Genomic DNA, 22,123 nt, shown 5'->3' on the forward strand with positions numbered 1-22,123 from the left:
TTGAGGGGACAAATATATGGACATGAAGTTACATTAAAAGTTTAGGTTCTATCATGGAATTACACATGCTGTGCAAGGCAAACAATGAAGCAGAACATACTCTAATGAGAAATATCGGGGAAGATGACTAACGGAAGTGACATTTCAGTTGCACCTTCAAGCACAAGTAAAATTTTGTGCAGGGAAGATGGTAAATAAGAAAGGTCTAAGGAGTCAGCCAGAACTTGAAGTGTTTCAGGAACTACAAGGGGTCATATAGATTTATATGAACATATATATTTAAGTCTGGAATGCCCATAATTTGTTATAACTGAGAGAAAATACATGAGGGATAATACATGGTGGAATAACAATGTGTTCCTTGATACCTTCCCTTAGATCACAACAAATCATTCAGTGATGGAAGAGCTGATGTCAATCACTGGTATAAACATGAAGATATTACCTTTTGTTGCCCAAGCAGGAGTTGCAACTGATTTTTTCATATTCTTCTGCATTATTTCTTTTTCTACATTCATTTACTATGTATCAGTCAATGTTACACAAGAAAGACAATACATTAAGTCATTGATGATGATGATGGGCCTTCGAGAGTCATCCTTCTGGTAAGTTACATGGCCACAATCTATGATGCAACATGGATAAACACAACAAGCTAGCTGGTTGGACTCCCTAAGCCTATGAAGTATGATACTTAAACTTGATTCTTTCCTAAAGAAGTACATTGTAAATGAATGGAATAGGTTCAATTAAGCATGATAAATAAAGCTTTTCAAACCTCTTTAAATTAAAGGAAGCCTGATCCCAGAGGTGTCTACTGATACCCAAGTCATTAAGAAATAAAAATGATGACTCTCAGTCACTAATTGCTAGACATGAGTACACCCAAATATGTTAAGAACAAGAGGTTTCTATTGCTCAATGAAGTATACATTTCAGATATTTCATGAGGTAAGGTGGTTAATACTGCCCTCGAATTGAGGGAGTTATCACTCTGATGACACTGATGGTGAAAGTAAAAAAAAAAAAAAAAGCCTGTTATGCTCTTTCAACACAGAACTTCCTTAGTGGAGGACTAACAGTGTGATTAGAACACAAGCCTGGGAGATAGGAAGCCATGGGTCTTCTCCATCTGAGCATTACCACCCCAAACAACCTACTTAATTTCTTAAAACTCTGTTTTCTTTTCTGTAAAACATTGTAATGGCAACTATCTCCCACTGACTATGAGTATTAAAGAAGGGAATGTATTTAAAGTGCTTAGCATTGAGCTCAGCAAAAAATTAAGCATTCAATATTAGATGACAGCTGATAGAAATTTGGGAATGGTCATAGTCTGAGAAGACAGTAGATGTAAGTTAAGAAACCAAGGAGTGATGAATGCCTGGGTGGCTCAGTCAGTTAAACGTCTGCCTTCGGCTCAGGACATGATCCCAAGGTCCTGGGATTGAGCCCCACATCAGTCTCCCTACTCAGCCAGGAACCTACTTCTCTCTCTCCTGCTCCCCCTGCTTGTGCGCTCTCTCTCTCTCTGTGTCAAATAAATAAATAAATAAATAAAATCTAGAAAGAAAGAACAAATGAATGAACAACAACAAAAAGAAACCAAGGAGTGAATCTTTAACTAGCAACAAGAAAAACTTAATGAATTTAGTGAAGGGCTGTATTTGAGATATAGAATAGTAAAAGTATGAGTTCTGGACTGAAAAAGTCATAGTTTGAATTTGGTTTCTTTACACACTGATGTTATTCTCACTGATAAACAAGATTTGTAGAATCTACAGAATAGTTCTGGACATATGAAATGTAGTTTTTAAAAGGATGTTAGGGGAGTCCAGGATGGCAGAAGAGTAGGAGATCTTAATTTCGTGTGGTATCAGGAATTCAGCTAGAATAGCTTTCAAACCATTCTGAACACTTGCAAACTCAGCTGGAGATCTAAGGAAAGAATTGTTGCAAAACTACAAATAGAAAAGTGACCACTTTCTGCAAGACAGAATGACAAGATGGAAAAACTCACCTCAAAAAAACCCAAAAAACCAAAAAAAACAAACAAATGAACAAACAAACAAAAAACCAAGAGGCAGTACTGACTGCCAGAGACCTAATCAGTATGGACATAAGTAAGATGTCAGAAATAGAGTTCAGAATAATAATTATAAAGATACTAGCTGGGCTTAAAAAAAAAAAAAAAAGCACAGAAGGCACTAGAAAATCCCTGTCTGAAGAAATAAAAGAACTAAAAATCTAATCAAACCAAAATAAAAAAGGCTATTAATGAGATGCAATAAAAAATGGAAGCTCTGGGATGCCTGGGTGGCTCAGTTGGTTAAGTGGCTGCCTTTGGCTCAGGTCATGATCCCAGCATCCTGGGATCGAGTCCCACATCAGGCTCTTTCTCAGCAGTGAGCCTGCTTCTCCTTTTGCCTCTGCCTGCCACTCTGTCTGCCTGTGCTCTCTCTCTCTCTGACAAATAAATAAATAAAATCTTTTAAAAAAAAATGGAAGCTCTAACTGCTAGGATAAATGAGGCAGAAGAGAGAATTAGTGATATAAAAGACAATATGATGGAGAAAAAAGAAGCTGAGGAAAAAGAGAGATCAACTACTACTAGATCACAAGGGGAGAATTTGAGAGATAAGTGATACCATAAAGCAAAATAATATTAGAATAATTGGGATCCCAGAAAAGGGGGACAGGAGGCATATTGGAGCAAATTAAAGAAGAGAGCTTCCTTAATCCTGGGAAGGAATCAGACATTCAAGTCCAGGAGGCACAGAAAAACCCACTCAACAATCAGTTAAAATAGGTCAACACCTTAATATATAATAGCGAAACTTGCAAATCGCAGAGACAGAGAGAAAATCCTGAAAGCAGCTCAGGAAAAGAGGTCCTTAACCTACAAAGGTAGAAATATTAACCAATGTGTGCGGACTTATCCACAGAGACCTGGCAAGCCAGAAAGGAATGACATCATATAATCAGAGTGCTTAATGGGAGAAATATGCAGCCAAGAGTAGTTTATCAAGTTAGAATATCATTCAAAATAGAAGAGATAAAAAGCGTCTAGGACAAACAAACTAAAAGAATTTTGAACACTAAATCAGTCCTGTAAGAAATATTAAAAGGGATCCTTTAGGAGAAGAGAGGGGCCAAAAGTAACATAGACCAGAAAGGAACAGAGAAAGTATATAGAAATTGTGACTTTACAGGTAATATAATGACATTAAATTTATATCTTTCATTAATTGCTCTAAATGTAAATGGGCTAAACATCCCAATCAAAAGACACAGGGTATCAGATTAGATAAAAAAGCAAAACCCAACGATATGCTGTCTGCAAGAGATTCATTTCAGACCTGAAGATACCTCCAGATTGAGAGTAAGGGGATGGAAAACCATTTATCATGCTAATGGACACCAAAAGAAAGCTGGGGTGGCAAACCTTATATCAGACAAATTAGATTTTAAACCAAAGACTGTAATAAGAGATAAGGAAGGATACTATATCAAAATTGAAGGTTCTATCCAACAAGAAGTTCTAACAAATTATAAATATTTATGTCCCTAACATGGGAACAGCCAATTATATAAAGCAGTTAATAACAAAATTAAAGAAACACATCAATAATAATACAAAAGTAATAGGGGACTTTAACATTTCCCTCACTGCAATGGACAGATCATCTAAGCAGAAGATCAATAAGGAAACAAGAGCTTTGAATAACACACTGGACCAGATGGACTTCATAGATATATTAGGAGCATTCCATTCTAAAGCTACAGAATTCACATTCTTCTCAAGTGCACATGGACCATCCTCCAAAATAGATCACATACTGGGTGTACAAATCAGCTCTCAATTAGTACCAAAAGATTAGGATCATTCCCTGCTTGTTTTTGGACCACAATGCTTTGAAACTGGAACTCAATCACAAGAGGAAATTTCGAAAGAACTCAAATTCATGGAAGCTGAAGAGCATCCTTCTAAAGAATGAATAGGTCAACCAGGAAATTAAAGAAGAATTTTAAAAAATCATGGAAACAAATGAAAATGAAAACACAACAGTTCAAAATCTTTGGGATGCAGCAAAGTCAGTCATAAGAGGAAAGTGTGTAGCAATACAAGGCTTTCTCAAAAAACAAGAAAGGTCTCAAATACACAACCTAACCTTACATCTAAAAGAGTAAGAAAGAACAGCAAATAAACCCTAAAACTAGCAGAAGATAATTAATAAAGATTAGGGCAGAATTGGGACACCTGAGTGGCTCTGTCAATTAAGCATCTGCCTTTGCCTCAGGTCATGATTCAGGGTCCTGGGATCTAACTCCATATCAGGCTCCCTGCTCAGTAGAGTCTGTTTCTCCCTTTTTCTCTCCCTCTACATCTCCACTGCTCATGCTCTCTCTCGCTCTCTCAAAAAAAGGGGGGGAAAAAAGGATTAGAGCAGAAATCAATGAAATATAAATCAAAAGAACAGTAGAACGAATCAACAAATCTAGGAGCTGATTCTTTGAAAGAATTAATAAGACTTTAATAACACTGATAAGCCCATGGCCAGACTTACCAAAAAGAAAAAAGATTCAAATAAAATAATGAATGAAAGAAGAAAGATAAAAACCAATATCAAAGAAATACAAACAATTATAAGAACATATCACAAGCAAGTATATGCCAACAAATTATGCAATCTGGAAGAAATGGGTGCATTCTTAGAAACATACAAACTACCAAAACTGAAACAGGAAGAAATAGAAAACCTGAACAGATCCATAACTGGCAAGGAAATTGAAGCAGTAATCAAAAATCTCCCAACAAAAGAGTCCAGGCCAGGTGGCTTCCCAGCAGAATTCTACTAGACTTTTACAGAAAAATTAATACTTATTCTTCTGAAGCTGTTTTAAGAAATAGAAATGGAAGGAAAACTTCCAAACTCTTACTACGAAAGCCAGCATTATATTGATCCCAAAACCTGACAAAGACCCAACCAAAAAGGAGAATTACAGACCAATATCTCTGATGAACATGGATTCAAAAATTCTCACCAAATATTAGCCAATAGGATCCAACAATATATTAAAAGGATTATTCACCACAACTAAATGGGATTTATTCCTGGGTTGCAAGGGTGGTTCAATGTCCACAAACAAATCAATGTGATACACTATATTAATAAAAGAGAGGACAAGAACCATATGACCTTCTCTATAGGTGCAGAAAAAGCATTTGATGAAATTCAGCATCATTTCTTGTTTAAAACCTTCATAGTATAGGCATAAAGGGAACATATCATAAAAGCCATATATGAAACACCCACAGCAAATATTACTTTTAATGAGGAAAAACTGAGAGCTTTTCTCCAAGGTTAGGAACATAGCAGGGATGTCCACTATCACCACTGTTTTCAACATAGTACTATAAGTGCTAGCCTCAGCAATCAGACAACAAAAGGAAATAAAAGGCATCCAAAATGGCAAACAAGTCAGACTTTCACTCTTCACAGATGAAAGTGGAAAACCCAAAAGACTCCACCCCAAAATTGCTAGAACTCACACAGGAATTCAGCAAAGTGGCAGGATATAAAATCAATGCACAGAAATCAGTTGCATTTCTCCACACCAACCACAAGACAGAAGAAAGAGAAATTAAGTAGTCAGTCCAATTCACAATCACACCCAAAACCATAAGATAACTGGGAATAAACCTAACCAAAGAGGCAAAGGATCTGTACTCAGAAACCTATAGAACATTCAGAAAAGAAACTGAAGAAGACACAAAGAAATGGAAAAATGTTCCATGCTCATGAATTGGAAGAACAAATATTGTTAAAATGCCTATGCTACCTAGAGCATCTATACATTCAATGCAATCAAAACACCATCAACTTTTTGACAGAGCTTGAATAAATAATCTTAAAATTTGTATAGAATCAGAAAAGACTCGAAATAGCCAAAGGGGGCGCCTGGGTGGCTCAGTGGGTTGAGCCGCTGCCTTCGGCTCAGGTCATGATCTCAGAGTCCTGGGATCGAGTCCCGCATCGGGCTCCCTGCTCAGCGGAGAGCCTGCTTCCCTCTCTCTCTCTTTGCCTGCCTCTCCATCTACTTGTGATTTCTCTCTGTCAAATAAATAAATAAAATCTTAAAAAAAAAAAAAATAGCCAAAGGAATGTTGAAAAGGAAAATCAAGGCTGGTAGCATCACAACCCCAGACTTCAAGCTCTATGACGAAGCTGTAATCATTAAGATAGTATGGTACTGGCATAAAAATGGACACATAGATCAATGGAACAGAACAGAGAACCCAGAAATGGATCCTCAACTCTATGGTCAACTGATCTTCAACAAAACAGTAAAGGATACCTAATGGAAAAATGACAATCTCTTCAACAAATGGTGTTGGGAAAATTAGACGGCCACATGCAGAAGAATGAAAGTGGATCATTTTCTTACATCATTCACAAAAATAGACTCAAAGTGGGTGAAAGACCTAAATGTGAGAAAGGAATCCATCAAAATCATAGAGGAGAACACAGGCAGCAACCTCTGTGACCTCAGCTGCAGCAACTTCTTGCTGGACACGTCTCTGAAGGCAAAGGAAACAAAGGCAAAAATGAACTATTGGGACTTTATCAAGATAAAAAGCTTTTGCATAGCAAAGGAAGTAGTCAACAACAGAATGGGAGAAGATATTTGCAATGTCTTATTAGATAAAGGGCTAGGGTGCCTGGGTGGCTCAGTGGGTTAAAGCCTCTGCCTTCAGCTCAGGTCATGATGTCAGGGTCCTGGGATCGAGTCTGGCATCAGGCTCTCTGCTCAGCAGGGAGCCTGCTTCTTCCTCTCTCTCTGCCTGCCTCTCTGCCTGTGATCTCTGTCAAATAAAATTAAAAAATATTTTTAAAAAAGATAAAAGGTTAATATCCAAAATCTATGAAGAACTTATCAAACTCAACACCCAAAGAACAGATAATCCAATCAAGAAATGGGCATAAGACATGAGGAGATGTTTCTCCCAGGAGGACATACAAATGGCCAATAGACACATGAATAAATGCTCAATATCACTCAGCATCAGGGAAATATAAATCAAAACCACAATGAGATACCACCTTACACCAGTCAGAATGGCTAATATTAACAAGTCAGGAAATAACAGATGCTGGTGAGGATGTGGAGAAAGGGGAACCCTTCTGCACTGTTGGTGGGAATGCAAGCTTGTGCAGCCACTCTGGAAAACAGTATGGAGGTTCCTCAAAAAGTTGAAACTAGAGCTACCCTATGACCCACCAATGGCACTATTGAGTATTTATCCCAAAGATACAAACGTAGTGATCCAAAGGGACACCTGCACCCTAATGTTTATAGCAACAATGTCCATAGAACCCAAACTACAGAAAGAGCCCAGATGTCTATCGACAGATGAATGGCTAAGGAATATGTGGTATATATATATAATGGAATACTACTCAGCCATCAAAAATTTGAAATCTTGCCACTTGCAATAATGTGGATGGAACTAGAGAGTATTTTGCTAAGTGAAATTAGTCAAACAGAGAAAGACAATTATCATACATTCTTACTCAGATGTGGAATTTAAGAAACAAAACAGGATCAAAAGAGAAGAGGGGGAAAAGTAAAATAAGATGAAATCAGAGAAGGCAACAAATCATAAAAGACTCTTGGTCATAGGAAACAAACAGGGTTGCTGGAGAGGAAGAGATGGAGGGATGGGGTCACTGGGGGATGGGCACATGATATAATGAGCAGCGGGTGTTATATAAGACTGATGAATAACTGACCTCTGTCTCTCAAATAACACATTATATCTTAGTTGAATTTAAATTTAAAATTTTTTAATTAAAAAAAAGAATATTAGGTACTGTTCAGTTGAGTAGGAAGACCCCACATATTTAATACTGCCATTTTAAACCAATTTTTTTTTTCCTTCAGAAATGTTCAATTAACTCAGTGCAAAAGTGAAGAAAATGGATTGCTGGTTTGGTCTAGAACGGGAGTTTTTTCTGGTGTCTCTTTTGTATTAAAATTCTGGAATTCAATACTGAAGAAAAATTTGCTCACTATACATTTTTTAAAAAGAAATCTAGGGGTGCCTGGGTGGCTCAGGGGGTTGAGCCTCTGCCTTCAGTTCAGGTCATGATCACAAGGTCCTGGGATCGAGCCCCGCATCGGGCTCTCTGCTTGGCAGGGAGCCTGCTTCTCCTCCTCTCTCTCTGCCTGCCTCTCTGCCTACTTGTGATCTGTCAAATAAATAAATAAAATCTTTTTAAAAAGAAAAAAATAAATAAAATGAAAAAATTACAGAGAGTCAGAGAAAAGTAAACAATATGATAAAAAGAAGAGAGAAACCAAATAAATCCAATGAAGGAAGGTAAAAAAAAAAAAAAATTCAGGACTTTTCCCCCATAAGAAAAGGCTGTGACATTCTACTGATACTACATATGAGTGAAATTAAGGAATTTATAGGACTCAGAGAGATGAACAACTTCAGATGAACAGATGTGATTGAGCAAAGGGTATCATTACAATTAGGCAAGATTTCCTAAAACGTGATAGCATTTTATACTTTGGAGAAAAGAAAGCTAAGTGTTCATCATGGTCTCATTATAAACCAGTTACCACATTAAACACATAACATACAACATTTCATTTAATTATCTTATTTTTCAGTAGACATTAAGGAAATTTAGAGAGATCCTGTAGCTACCTCTCAAATCATACCATGATTACAATGTAATCACACCATTACAATGTAGCACAGAAAGCCTGAACCTACATCTGTATGATTAGAAAGCTTGTTATCTTTCCCCTATAAAAAATTTTATTCCTGTTTTTTGTGGCAATGATAGCAAGAAAAACATATCTTTGTATCCATCTATCTTTCTGTATCTCTGTGTTGCAATGCCTACCTGTGTATCTGATCTATACCTAATCTATATCTAATCATCTCTATAAGGGGTTGGCAAGCTATTTGGACAATCGGCAAGCTAGGAATGGCTTTTATGAAAATGCCTAAAAAATCAAAAGAACAATAATATTTTATGGCACACAAAAATTTATATGAAATTCAAATGTCAGTGTCTATAAATAAATGTTTTATTGGAATGGAGTCCAGTCATTTACATGTTTCCTGTGACTGCAAAGGCAGACTTCAGTAGTTGCAAGAGACCATATGGTCCAAAGAGCCTAAAAGATTTACTGTCTGGCTCAGCAGAGAAAATTTTTGCTGATCCCTGCTTCATCATGTTTTTCCTCCATAGTATTTACACGCTACTGAAAGACGTAGTCGAGAATGGATATATAGGTTGTAGATGTCTTCCCAGAAAACCATTCCCAATTATCCTCATTACATGACTCTGCCTATTTCTTTCTTATTTTGCAATTAGTTACCTATTTTACCTGTTTACTTGTTTATTGTCTACCTCCCCCAGTAGCATATGAACTTTGGGGACAGAGAAGTTTTCTAATCTCTTAGATATTATATTCCCTTTTTTTTTTTTTAATAGAGGGTAAGCTTCCCAAGTCATTTGCAGAGTAAATGCATAAATAAAATGATTAAAGTGCCAGCTCTCTGAACTGATGCTTAGTTTCTGTGCTAGGCTCTCCTGGGGTTTGATGTATGCTGGCTTCATCTTTATTGTGGCTACTTTGATGGCTCTTATTACAAAATCTGCCCAAGTTGTGGTCCTAACTGGCTTCATGGCGGTCTTCACCCTCTTTCTCCTCTATGGCCTGTCTTTGGTGAGTTGGTGAATTTAATATCTTTCTCTCTCTCTCAGAGAAAGCCTGCCAGTCATTTCTCACTGATTCTAGTCACACCTCTTCTGTTTCTGTTTGCTGTATGAGAGTATTTGTATGAGACAGTATCTGGGGCGGGGGGAGAGGAATGGATGTTATATATTTTTGTATTATGAAATTTTTTTATTATGCTACTGATGATTCTCAGAGATTTATATACTACCTGAAGTTTTTCTCTCCTCTCAGATAACTTTAGCTTTCCTGATGAGCGTGTTGATAAAGAAACCTTTCCTTACTGGGTTGGTTGTCTTTCTCCTTACTGTCTTTTGGGGGAGTCTGGGATTCACTGCATTGTACAGACATCTTCCTGCATTTTTGGAATGGATCTTATGTCTTCTTAGCCCTTTTGCTTTCACTGCTGGAATGGCCCAGGTAAGAGTGAATATAACTATTTCATGTTTTACAGAACATTAAAAAGTTCTCTCTGAGGAATTCATCCTCTATGTTCTTTTTTTGTTTTGTTTTGTTTTGTTTTACATATGATTGCTTTATTTATTTAAAAAATATCCTTCATTTTTTTTGTATCAGTATTTTATTTTATTTTTGGGGAGAGATTTTTAAAAATTTATTTTCAGCATAACAGTATTCATTATTTTTGCACCACACCCAGTGCTCCATGCAATCCATGCCCTAATACCCACCACCTGGTTCCCCCAACCTCCCACCCCCTGGCGCTTCAATTCTAAGCATCAAAATTCCTATCCACTGTTGTAAAGATACACATCTAAGGTATTGGGGAGGGGTTTATTTTTATCTCCCAGCATAACTGGCTTTAAGTCATAGAGAGGGCATGGATTGCATGGAGCACTGGGTGTGGTGCAAAAATAATGAATACTGTTATGCTGAAAATAAATAAAAAATAAATTAGGAAAAAAAATAGGTTGATACTCCATTATTGACGTGGTTTTGCTTTTACTTTCAATGGGTTTTCCCAACGAACATTTAACTTATTTAATGCACAGGGAACATGACCCTTAATACTATCACAAGTATTTGAAAACCAGGAATTCAATAGAAATAAATTTTTATTTTTAATTGCCAATTGTACATGAAACTGAAACTTTTCTAAGTCTTCTTGGAAAACTTAATTCTAGGTGTGACATCATAGCCGTAAAATGCTACATGAAAGATTACATTACATATAATCTCATTGTAACGCACTATAGTTTGCGTTACAATGTACCACGTACAATTTCTTATTATAATAAGAAATTAGGATTGTGTCTTTTGTCCAGCCATTGAAGTATTTCCAGCCTTTCATGTTTTTACTTTCAACTAGTGTCCCCTTTCTAGAACATCCCCTTTGCTCCCATCCCACACCGGATGAAATCCTTAGGCAGTCCCTCCTTTGAGTTTTCACTTCCCAGAGTATTTGCCCACTTCTGCTAATGGGTCTCTAAGCCTTCAGTACCCACCTCCACTAACTTCCCAAATTGATTTGTAGTTATATGGATTCAGTGTCATGTCTTCCAATAGATTAGAGCTCTGTGAAGACAGGAACCGTGTTTTATTTTTTTCAATCTCAGTGTTCAGCAGAAATAAGACAATAATAATTCTTTATACTCCGTTTATCCTTCTAAAATTCAGTGTATGTATCTTTTTTCCAGCTTATACATTTGGACTATGATGTGAATTCTAACATCCATTTGGATTCTTCCGACAACCCATACCTAATAATAGCTACTCTTTTCATGTTGGTTTTTGATGGTCTTCTGTATTTGGCTTTGACATTATATTTTGACAAAATTTTGCCCAGTAAGTAGTAACCTAATTGTGTTTCAGTGCAATTTCATTCAGTGCATTTCTTTAAAATAACTGTTTACAACATACCAAATATAAATTATCAAGCTTTTTTTTTTCAAAATTTCTAAAATAAGCCCAATGGTATTCTGCATTTCATTTTATAGAATTGCTTTCTAAGATCTCATTCTACCACAATATTTTAAATTGTTACTTTTTAAATAGACATTAGCAAGAGATGAAGGATAATTATACTATTAGTGCTTATATTAGTGCTAGATGAAGAAAGCTAGTGCTTGGTACTGGATCTTAAGGGTGTCTAAATGCTTCCCAAAGCAGCTGCCTTGACAAGCTGTTCTGTGATCAATAATCCTTAAAGAAGTGACCGATCCAATGCTCAATTGCCTCCTGTTCTTATAGCTGAATATGGACATCGACATTCTCCTTGGTTTTTCCTGAATTCCTCTTTTTGGTTTCAACACCAAAGAGCTGATCATGTGGCCCTTGAGAATGAAATAGATTCAAATTCTTCATCCAATGACTCTTTTGAACCAGTGTCTCCAGAATTCCATGGGAAAGAAGCCATCAGGTAATAAATAAATTACATGAAGGTGCAAATGGAGAACAGGCCAGGGACCCAAGGTCTATCTGGCAAAACACAGATGTGACAAAGATCTCCTGGGTGCCTCTTTGTACCCACCTATATCCAGGCCGCTCCACTCACAAAAGGCCACAATTATTGTTAAAAGCACTCTGTTTTCCCACATTGTCAGCATTTATATTTACAAGTGTCTTATTGCAGAACAACAAATATCAAAGAATAAATAATCTTCCTATTTCTATTTCTCTCATTTTCTTTTTTGCCTCTTCTTCATGCTGTGCTCCCTTTCTGTGACTGTTTTCTTTAGGAAAGACACTGTCATCATATCCCTTGTTATTCTTCATCTTTTCTCTCTAATTTCCTCTGTCTCTCTCCTCTTTGCTTCCTATTGGAGAAGGGGAGAAGGGAGAGGCAGGGTGATGCAGAAGAGGGGAGACCAGCATCCAGAGAGATGAGAAGAAAATATAAGTTAGGGTCCTCATGCCATGCATATCTTCCATTTGAGATATGGATGTGTTTTATTCAGTGCTGCTTTCTTTATTTCCAAGCTACTAGAAATCCCTAACTTCCCTGGGTCTTTGCTCAACATTTGTTCCTCATTCAATTTGCCATGGTCTCCTGAGGAAAGTTCCTGTCACCACGGGTCACGTGAGGGAAAGAGCCCCTGGAATTCTCTCACAACTCCAAAGACTTGATTCCTCAATTCTCTGTCTACTTCCACAACGCCCTTAACACCTTTTTCTCCCTTTTTCAGAATAAGAAATCTTAAGAAAGAATATAGAAAAGGAAAACATGAAAAAGTAGAAGCCTTGAAAGGTAATGAACTAACATCGTATTTAATATGGTTGTTCGATTTGGTGACTATGCCTCGCTGTTGTACTGTCTTCATGGGGATAAAGAACAGATATTCCAGACCACAACTCTCCTTCATGTGAGCACACTGTGTTTCCTCCTTAGTATACGTAAAACCATAGAACAATTTTAGAAAGTCAGGGTGTGCCATGGATAACTTATGGGTTTGAAAGTTGTATGACTGCATCATGAAGTTCTTTTTTTTTTTTTTAAGATTTCATTTATTTATTTAACACAGAAAGAGAGATCACAAGCAGGCAGAGAGGCAGAGAGAGGGAGGGAAGCAGGCTCCCTGCTGAGCAGAGAGCCCAATGTGGGGCTCGATCCCAGGACCCTGAGATCATGACCTGAGCAGAAGGCAGAGGCTTAACCCACTGAGCCACCCCGGTGCCCCTGCATCATGAAGTTCTTTATGTTCACACTCCCTAATCCTAATAAATGATCTTTATTATAGTCAGCCCATTTTTAATGACAAAACTGCCCTCATCCTAAAAATTGCTAATCACATGATAATATATGATCAGAATGCTATAGCTATAAAGTGTGTCTCATGAGGAAGATGCGATTTTCAAAAGAAGGATTTGGGGATGGATTTTATTTTGAATATTGCTAACCAAATATACACATGCTATAAGAAATTATAAAAAACTTTGGAGAATGTGGGGGCACCTGCATGGCTCAGTTGGTGAAGCGTCAGACTCTTGATTTCGGCTCAGGTCTTCAGCGCAGGGTCGTGAGATCGAGCCTCACATCTGGCACCACACACTGCACGGGTCTACTTGAGATTTTCTCTCTTCTTCTCCTTCTGCCCCTCCCCCTGCTGTGATCTCACTCTAAATAAAAAAATAAAATCTTAAAAAAAAATTGGGGGGGCAAATGTAAAGTTAATACGTAGGCTCTGAATGGGATCTTGTTTTTGTTTTTTGGGTTTTTTTTGGTAATAACGCCAGGCTTGGTATTTGACATATACGAAGGCCAGATCACTGCCCTCCTTGGTCACAGTGGAGCTGGAAAAACCACCCTGTTGAACATGCTCAGTGGACTGTCCCTCCCAACGTCAGGTGAGAAGATAATTACAGGCAAGAACATGAGCCCGTAAATTAACTGTGCGTTTTTTTCATTAATTAGTTTTGTTGGTTCATTTCAATAGTTAGTACTTTCATTAACTGCTAGTCATATCAGGTATTTCAGAGACAAATCTTTCAAGTTTCTCCAAGGTTTTCTTTTAATAGATGTATGTTCTACTCATTTAGAAAAGTCTTTGTGGTTTTAGTATTTCAAGATCAGTAGATTTATGAATGGGCACTCTAGCTGGTTCGGATGAATTGTGAGCATTACATTTTTAGTCAAAAGTGTACTCCATAAAGGTACAGTATGTTTAAAAGACTCTAGTATTGTACACACATTCTTTTTTCCCTTTAAAATAGGCAAATGAAGCATGGCGAGTTATCCTAATGCTGACTGTTAACCGTCTGCTTCTAGGTTCGGTCACCATCTATAACCACACCCTTTCAGAAATGGCTGACTTGGAAGGCATCAGCAAGCTCACTGGAGTCTGTCCACAATCCAACGTGCAGTTTGGCTTCCTCACTGTGAAAGAAAATCTGAGGCTTTTCGCTAAAATAAAAGGGATTCAGCCACGTGAAGTGGAACAAGAGGTAGAGGAACCTATTAGGTGCCACACAGCCATGAACGTGAAATTGTTTATCTAGAAAATTCTCAATTTATTTGTGTTATTGCTACACGGTTCATCATCAAAAGGGCAAAAAAGCCCTTGGCAATAAACAGCAAAACAACTGTGTCTTTAAAAACAAACATGCTGGGTTTTGGACTAAACATCTCTTTCTTTCTTTCTTTCTTTCTTTCTGGTTAGATACAACAAGTTTTAAGGGACTTGGAGATGGAAAATATTCAAGATATTCTTGCTCAAAATTTAAGCGGTGGACAAAAAAGGAAACTAACTTTTGGGATTGCCATTTTAGGAGATCCTCAGGTAAGTCAAGCCAAAATTACTGGTGAATGAGATTGAGGACTGTGGAACTATTGTATTCCATCAGACTGAATTCGCAAATGGTGAATGTAAAAGAACTGTTCAAATGAAAAATTAAATAGTAAGATATTTCTCTCACTTTTACACACATATATATTTTTTACTTTTTATTATTTTTCTTTTTGCCAAGAATTGAGTATTTTTTTTAAATTAACATATAGGTATTTGCCCCAGGGGTACAGGTCTGTGAATCATCAGCACTCATATTTCACAGCACTCACCACAGCACATACCCTCTCCAATGTCCATAACCCAGCCACCCTATCTCTCCCCCTCACCCCCAGCAACCCCAGTAACCCTCCGTTTGTTTCCTGAGAGTAGGAGTCTCTTAGGGTTTGTCTGCCTCCCTGGTCCCATCTTGTTTCATTTTTCCCTCCCTATCCCCCAACCCCCCCGCCCTGCCTCTCAAATTCCTTATATCAGAGATCAAATGATAATTGTCTTTCTCTGATTGACTTATTTCGCTTAGCATAATACCCTCTAGTTCCATATTGCTTAAAAAAAAAAAAAAAAACTGACCTGAAAGGGGAAAATGATTTTATGTTTCCCTACTGTGCAGGTTTTGTTGTTGGATGAACCAACTGCTGGGTCAGATCCTCTTTCAAGGCACCATGTATGGAACCTCCTAAAAGAGAGGAAATCCAATAGAGTCATTCTCTTCAGTACTCAGTTCATGGATGAAGCTGACATCCTGGCTGGTGATTTTCTTTTCTTTTTTTTTTTTTAGATTCCACATATAAGTGAGATGATACAGTATTTGTCTTTGCTTTCTCTGATTTATCTCATTTAGCCTAATGCCTTCAAGTTCCATCCATGTCCTTCCATGGTGGTTCTTGGTTTTCTCTTGTATCTTAGTGGAGAAATTAAGGACGTGGGTGAAATATGTGTAGATAAGTTCCAACACAGCTACTGTGTGTGTGTGAGTGTGTGTGTGTGTGTACAGGAGATTCTTGCTTTCATCCATTTGAATGTCCACATCTCCACATACATTGTCCCACAAATGTATTCTGATCTTATTGCAAAGAGCTCATTGGTTGTAAATATATAGCATACTCTTCAAATATATATATGTTTTATTAGGAAAGTCAGTTGGCTTGAAACAGATCCTTCCACTATATGATAATTTTTCTCAACATACTAGAGAATAAACTAACATAACATTTTAGTTATTGGATAATGAGGAAATTGGCTTACATATGACCAGAATTAGAATGCAAATATTGTAGTGGATCATGCTCCTAAAATATATTATTAATGGATTTGTTCTTTTATAAACAATGAGAGAATAACCTCTTCATACAATGCATTGTTTTTCTTTTCTGCTTAGACAGGAAGGTGTTTATATCCAATGGGAGACTGAAGTGTGCAGGCTCTTCTCTATTCCTGAAGAAGAAATGGGGCATTGGCTACCATTTAAGGTACAACCTGTATTGTTGGAGACATGTTAGAACATGTTGCAGACAGGAGATCTTGGTATTAGTATGTTATTGATCATTAATATGTCCAGTATTAGTATGTAGGCTACAAAATTATTAAGATCTTTTCAAGAGTGCTATGTTAGAATGACACCACACTGCTCTCTTTCTTAGCTAATATGAAGGGCAGGTGGGATTGTACACATGGAGACTACATGTCTTTAGTTTAGTTTAAACTAAGTTTAAACAACATTTTTGGAAAATAGTTTCACAACACATTGTTTGCAACGAGAAATGTAGTGACATTCTCACCCTCTCTCATCATTTTTCCAATGCCTCCTTTTTGTTCATCACGACAATGTCAAGTCTCTCTGATTTCATAGTCCCCCTCATTCTTTTCTATCTCTTTTCCTTCCTGATAATAATGAATATCATTATTAATCATTATTATTATTACTATTGTTATGTCATTAAGTAATGTCTATCCCTTATCCCATGTTGGCTATGCTCTAGGTTCTTGCTAGGATATTTACATGTGGAATACTCATATAATTTATTTAATCCTTCAAATAACTGTAAGAAGATGGTACTGTTGGCCTCTGACATGTCAGGGAGTTTTAGTAATAGACCCAATCTCACATTATTTAAAGTGGTAGAATCTTTGGGCCAAGATTACAGGTGTGATATGAATCTCTCCCTATAATTCCTGATAAAATATTAGTATTTCTTAAAAAATAACTTAAGTCACTTTATCCTCAGAAGTTAAAGGTATACCCTACATTATGTACGGAGGGTTTAATCTGATCAAATCTATCACTCCATCATGATTACTTGGTACAACCTAATTGAATCAATACCTTTCAACTAAAATGAACCACTCACTGTTTTCTAAGTATGTTCCATGATTTAGTTGTCTTCTCTCTGCTCAAGGTAGGACATCTGTTTGACATGTCCTCCTCCAACCCATTTTAACCAAGTTCAAATCTTGTCCATCCTTAAAGGTCTTTTCTGAATATTTTCTCCTTAATAAGCATCCTCTTTTCTGGAACCTGGGAAGCACTATTTTGAATTGTTACTTCAGGCAAATTAATTAACCTGTCTTTGATCCTCAGTAATTTAACTTATATAATAGTGGTAATGTACCCACATTGCAGTTAAGGCTAAAAATTTTGAATGAATGAATATTTGACAAGGTGCCAAGTGCTTAACTGACTTAAACTTTCCTCTCTCTCACTTCTTCCAAAATATGCTGCTTTATATTATAGCTATGTTCCAAGCTCCTCTACAGAAGGTTCTGCATTCTTTCTGTTTGGGATCCAGGATCATGTATTACATGGAGCCTTGTAAACACAGAATAGTTTTTATCTAAAATTGATTTTTTTAAGTTGTGTGATCAAAGAGATATCTTCATTATTTGATAGCCTCAATAAATTTCAGTGGATGTGACTAATAATGATGCTTCTAAAATCCAATGATTTCATGAAGAACTTTGCATGTTTTCACTAAGAACACAAGTCATCTTTAAGTTGAATAAATTTGGGGCCAAAAAATGATAAAATTAGCTAACATATACGGAGGGTTTACTTGGTGCAAGGCTCTGTGTGATCACCTGCATACTTTATTTTATTCTGTCTTTTGAAATTCTTTGAGAGCTGAGTATTAGAACGTTGATTGGAATTTTGATGGAAAATTGATGCTGGAAGACTAACTAAACCTAAGTTCAGGAACATGGATCAGTGGGACATTAGAAACACGTTCTTAATGACTCTATCAAGTTAATCCTCGGTCTGTGTTCACCATGTTCAAGTCTTCGTTTTTGTAAAACCCATACTTTATTGCAAAAGGGAAATTGAAGCTGAGCTTTTGGATAGATGGAGAGAAAATCAGGCATTTCCTCCACCTCACTCCAGCCAACATCTAGCTGAATATCTCTTCCCTCCAAATAATAGTACTTGAATTATTACCCCTTACATTGGTGCCTCTAGATTATATAGTTTGGACTATATTTGGACTATTTACTATGTCTTACTTCTTCCATTACTATATATATATATATATATATATATATATATATGTGTGTGTGTTTTATATATATATATATATATATATATAATCTCATAAATATTAATGAAGTAACAAACCTACTACAATTGTTTGTAGAGATGGTGTTGGATAAAAAATAGCTTTAACATGCTCTTTTTAAATGTCAGTTTGCATCTGAATGAAATGTGTGATCCAGACAGTATAACATCACTTGTTAAACAACATGTCCCTGATGCCAAATTAAGGGCACAGAGTGAAGAAAAGCTTATATATATTTTGCCTTTGGAGAGGACAAACAAATTTCCAGGTAACAGAACATAGAGACCACAGAATGATTTGTAACAATGTTATTAACAATAACAGTTGCCTTAAGAATGATGGCTGACATCTTTATGCTTGCTAAGTGCGTGGCAGTGTGCGTAATCCTTTGATGTTCCCCAGAGTTACTGCTAGTATTAGCTCCTGATATTATCCCCAAATCACTTATGAGTAAACTGAGGCAAAAGATACCAAATATGCTTCAAGTGGCAACCTAGACAGTTAAGAGGTATAGGACCACATCAAGCTAAAATTAGGAATATTTGGAACATTTGTTTCAGGAATGAATGAGAGAGCCTGGTCTGGGCAAGGAGGGGCCTGTGAAAACAGCATGGAGTATTAAATGGGAGTTGAGGGAATGGTACACCAGCACAGGTACATGGTTTTATTATAAACACCATGACATAATATTATAATCCAAGTAACCGAATAGTAATTACAATCAAACCATATGTTGCCAAACTTCTAATCTTACAATTTGGATGCAAATACAGAAGCCTGGAGGCTCAGTGCCATCCACTTTTCTAGCTCATCTCTCAATATACTTTCATTTGCCAAGAGTTTTGGGGTAGATGGCATTAAAAAAAAAAGTATGACCATAAAATGTGTTTACTTTGAGTTCAAGGAATTTGCCAGCTTTTAATGGATGCTAATGGCTCTGTGGCTGTCTGCTTGAATAAACCTGCCATAATCATGGTTCATAAGGAAATACAGCACTAGACAGTAGCATCATTGAAAGCTGGGATAATAGAGACAGATTGGGTAGGTTTCAATCCCAGCAAGGCGGTTATGAGCTCCATTATCCTGGACAAATTATATTACTTTTCTGTACTTTAGTTTCCCTATTTGTAACAAAGGGATAATGGTAGTACTAACTTTATAGAATTTTCATGAGGATTAAATGATTTAATATATTTAAACATATTATTAAAATATTAAAAATAAGCACAACACCTAGAATCATAACTGACATAGAAGTTATAGTATTTCTTCAAGTCTAAGATAGCCTCAGCTGTAAGATGTGAAATAGAAAGAAATGGTGCCATTTCTTTACAATGACATGCCAACATTTGGGATACATGCTCATTTCAAATACGGTAAAAGATGATGAAATGTATTTATCTTAGAATCAGTGAAGTAACTGTAGTCCTAGATGTGTGCACCATGTCTTTGATATACATGTACGTATGGAAACAGAAATCTTTATGAAACCCACAAAGCAAAGTGTTAAATGGTTATTTGTTAAATGCATTTCAGAGGGGAATGCACAATTTTAAAAAAGACTGAAAAAGAACCAACACTTAGAACTCATTAGAAATCATGACTACTTCTGTATTTTTATTTATCTAACACACCTTTAAGATAGATACCTTTAATTTCTCCCAATATTTGAATTAGTTCATCCTTTATTCTACTTCAAATTTTCCTGAACTGCCCTCAAAGTATGCCCAGTATCTTTAAGAAAACAAAAAACCAAAAACAACCCTCAAAGTGGCCTACTAATCCCTATAAAGACATATCTTCTTTTTAAAACATTTTTTTGCAGCATGATGTTTCTTTTATTTTTTATTTAAATTCAATTAATTACCATAGAGTGTATTATTAGTTTCAGAAGTAGAGCTCAGTGATTCATCATTCTTCTATAACACCCAGTGTTCATTACATCACTTGTCCTACTTAATGCCCATCACCCAGTTACCCCATCCCCGACCCCCCAGGGATCCTCAGGGTGTCTCCTATAGTTAAGAGTCTCCTAGGTTTTGTCTCTCAAGTCCTTCCTTCTTTGAAGGCTCTTGTGTAATCTTCATACCATAGTCAGAAGCTGGAAAAGAGAGAGTAAATGCAAAGTTACATACATACTTTGTTCTTTCCTTTAACTTATGTATTTCTCTAAAATAGGGAAGATTGTGAATCACCTAATTATTTCTATAAACATTAGTTCTTTTGCATTTGTAGTCTATTGCCTACAAGTTATTCCTAAGAGCATTCTTACATTCTTATATTCCTGAGTGAGTGGGGTTTTAGAATTTAATATTTCCTACCTTAGTCATTCATAGGTGCTATAGTGTGTACTGTAGACTGGGGGTCTTACAAACAGTAGACATTGATTTTTTTGATGATTCTGTATGCTGGAAAGTCCGAGATCTGGGTTCCAGCACCTTTGGGTTCTCATGAGATACCCCTTTGGAGTTGCAGAGTGCAGACTTCTCCTGGTCTTCCCATATGGCAGGGAGCAGGGAGAGGAAGCCAGATTTCTTGTGACTCTTTCAAAGGTATTAATCCCTCCACTCTAAGGACCTCATCTAATCCTAATTATCTCCCAAAGCCCCCACCTTCTAATACCATCACACCAGAGGTAGGGTTTCAACATACAGATTTATGGGGATTTATGGGAGACCACAGCATTCAGTTCATTTATTACATTCTCCATTATCAAACAGATTAGTTGTTTTTTTTTTAAGATTTTATTTATTTATTTGTCAGAGAGAGAGAGAGAGAGAGAGTACACACAAGCAGGCATAGTGCCAGGCAGAGGCAGCGAGAGAAGCAGGTTCTCTGCCGAGCAAGGAGTCCAATGCAGGACTCAATCCCAGGATCCTGGGATCATGACCGGAGCCAAAGGCAGTGGCTTAACCAACTAAGCCACCTAGACGTCCCCAGAATTAATTTTCTAAAACAGAATAAATAAAACATAATATTTCTTAATGAACTCAGCATATGTAGCTTTCCAAGAATGAAACATAGATGATTATAATTTTATACTCAAGACATGGAAGCACACTGTATAGGTTATTTTAGAAATAAGGGAAAGTCTATATCATAGCTTTCTTTCTTATGAATGCTTTTGGGCTCTCACGCATGTTATCTATTATTGAAAAATATAGTTACTTAATATCATTACAAATTATATTCTTCTAATGCATTTCTGTGACTACTTTTAGATCTTTACAGGGACCTTGATAGATGCTCTAACCAAGGCATTGAGAATTATGGCGTTTCCATGACAACTTTGAATGAAGTGTTCTTGAAATTAGAAGGAAAATCAGCTATTGATGAATCAGGTAAAAAAATAAAAACAAGAAGAAGAAGAAGAAACTTCAATTTTACCTTTCTGTAGAATATTCTATCTTGAAAATATAGATGAGGTTGTATGTTTTGGGAGGTGATCTGATTCTGATTCTGATTCTGGTCTTGGGAATTCTTAGAGCAGAGAAGAGATGTATTTCTGTCTCTTTCTTCCCTTTTCTCCCAATGCTTGTCCCCCCTCTTAAATTCCTTATTTTGTAGTAT

At 36.6% G+C, this 22,123-nt stretch overlaps 1 protein-coding gene across 8 annotated transcripts in view; it reads left to right on the forward strand.

The window, feature by feature from the left end:
- ABCA9 (ATP binding cassette subfamily A member 9) overlaps positions 1-22,123 on the forward strand; it is a 79,054-nt gene that overhangs the window by 23,438 nt on the left and 33,493 nt on the right. For 7 of the 8 annotated variants that reach the window (XR_009347865.1, XR_009347866.1, XR_009347867.1 and 4 more), the window contains exons 8-20: positions 379-605; positions 9,615-9,756; positions 10,000-10,185; positions 11,421-11,568; positions 11,974-12,142; positions 12,909-12,970; positions 13,957-14,067; positions 14,489-14,664; positions 14,880-14,999; positions 15,616-15,754; positions 16,384-16,474; positions 18,682-18,821; positions 21,775-21,894. Coding sequence is in view for 4 of the 8 variants with exons in the window: in XM_059147857.1 (XP_059003840.1) it covers positions 379-605; positions 9,615-9,756; positions 10,000-10,185; positions 11,421-11,568; positions 11,974-12,142; positions 12,909-12,970; positions 13,957-14,067; positions 14,489-14,664; positions 14,880-14,999; positions 15,616-15,754; positions 16,384-16,474; positions 18,682-18,821; positions 21,775-21,894 (1,831 nt within the window). In the remaining 4 variants the exon portion in view is untranslated. The remainder of the gene's footprint in view (positions 1-378; positions 606-9,614; positions 9,757-9,999; positions 10,186-11,420; positions 11,569-11,973; positions 12,143-12,908; positions 12,971-13,956; positions 14,068-14,488; positions 14,665-14,879; positions 15,000-15,615; positions 15,755-16,383; positions 16,475-18,681; positions 18,822-21,774; positions 21,895-22,123) is intronic. The other variant, XM_059147858.1, reaches the window with a different exon arrangement.

Source organism: Mustela lutreola, chromosome 15, assembly GCF_030435805.1.
Source record: "Mustela lutreola isolate mMusLut2 chromosome 15, mMusLut2.pri, whole genome shotgun sequence".
Lineage (NCBI taxonomy): Eukaryota > Metazoa > Chordata > Mammalia > Carnivora > Mustelidae > Mustela > Mustela lutreola.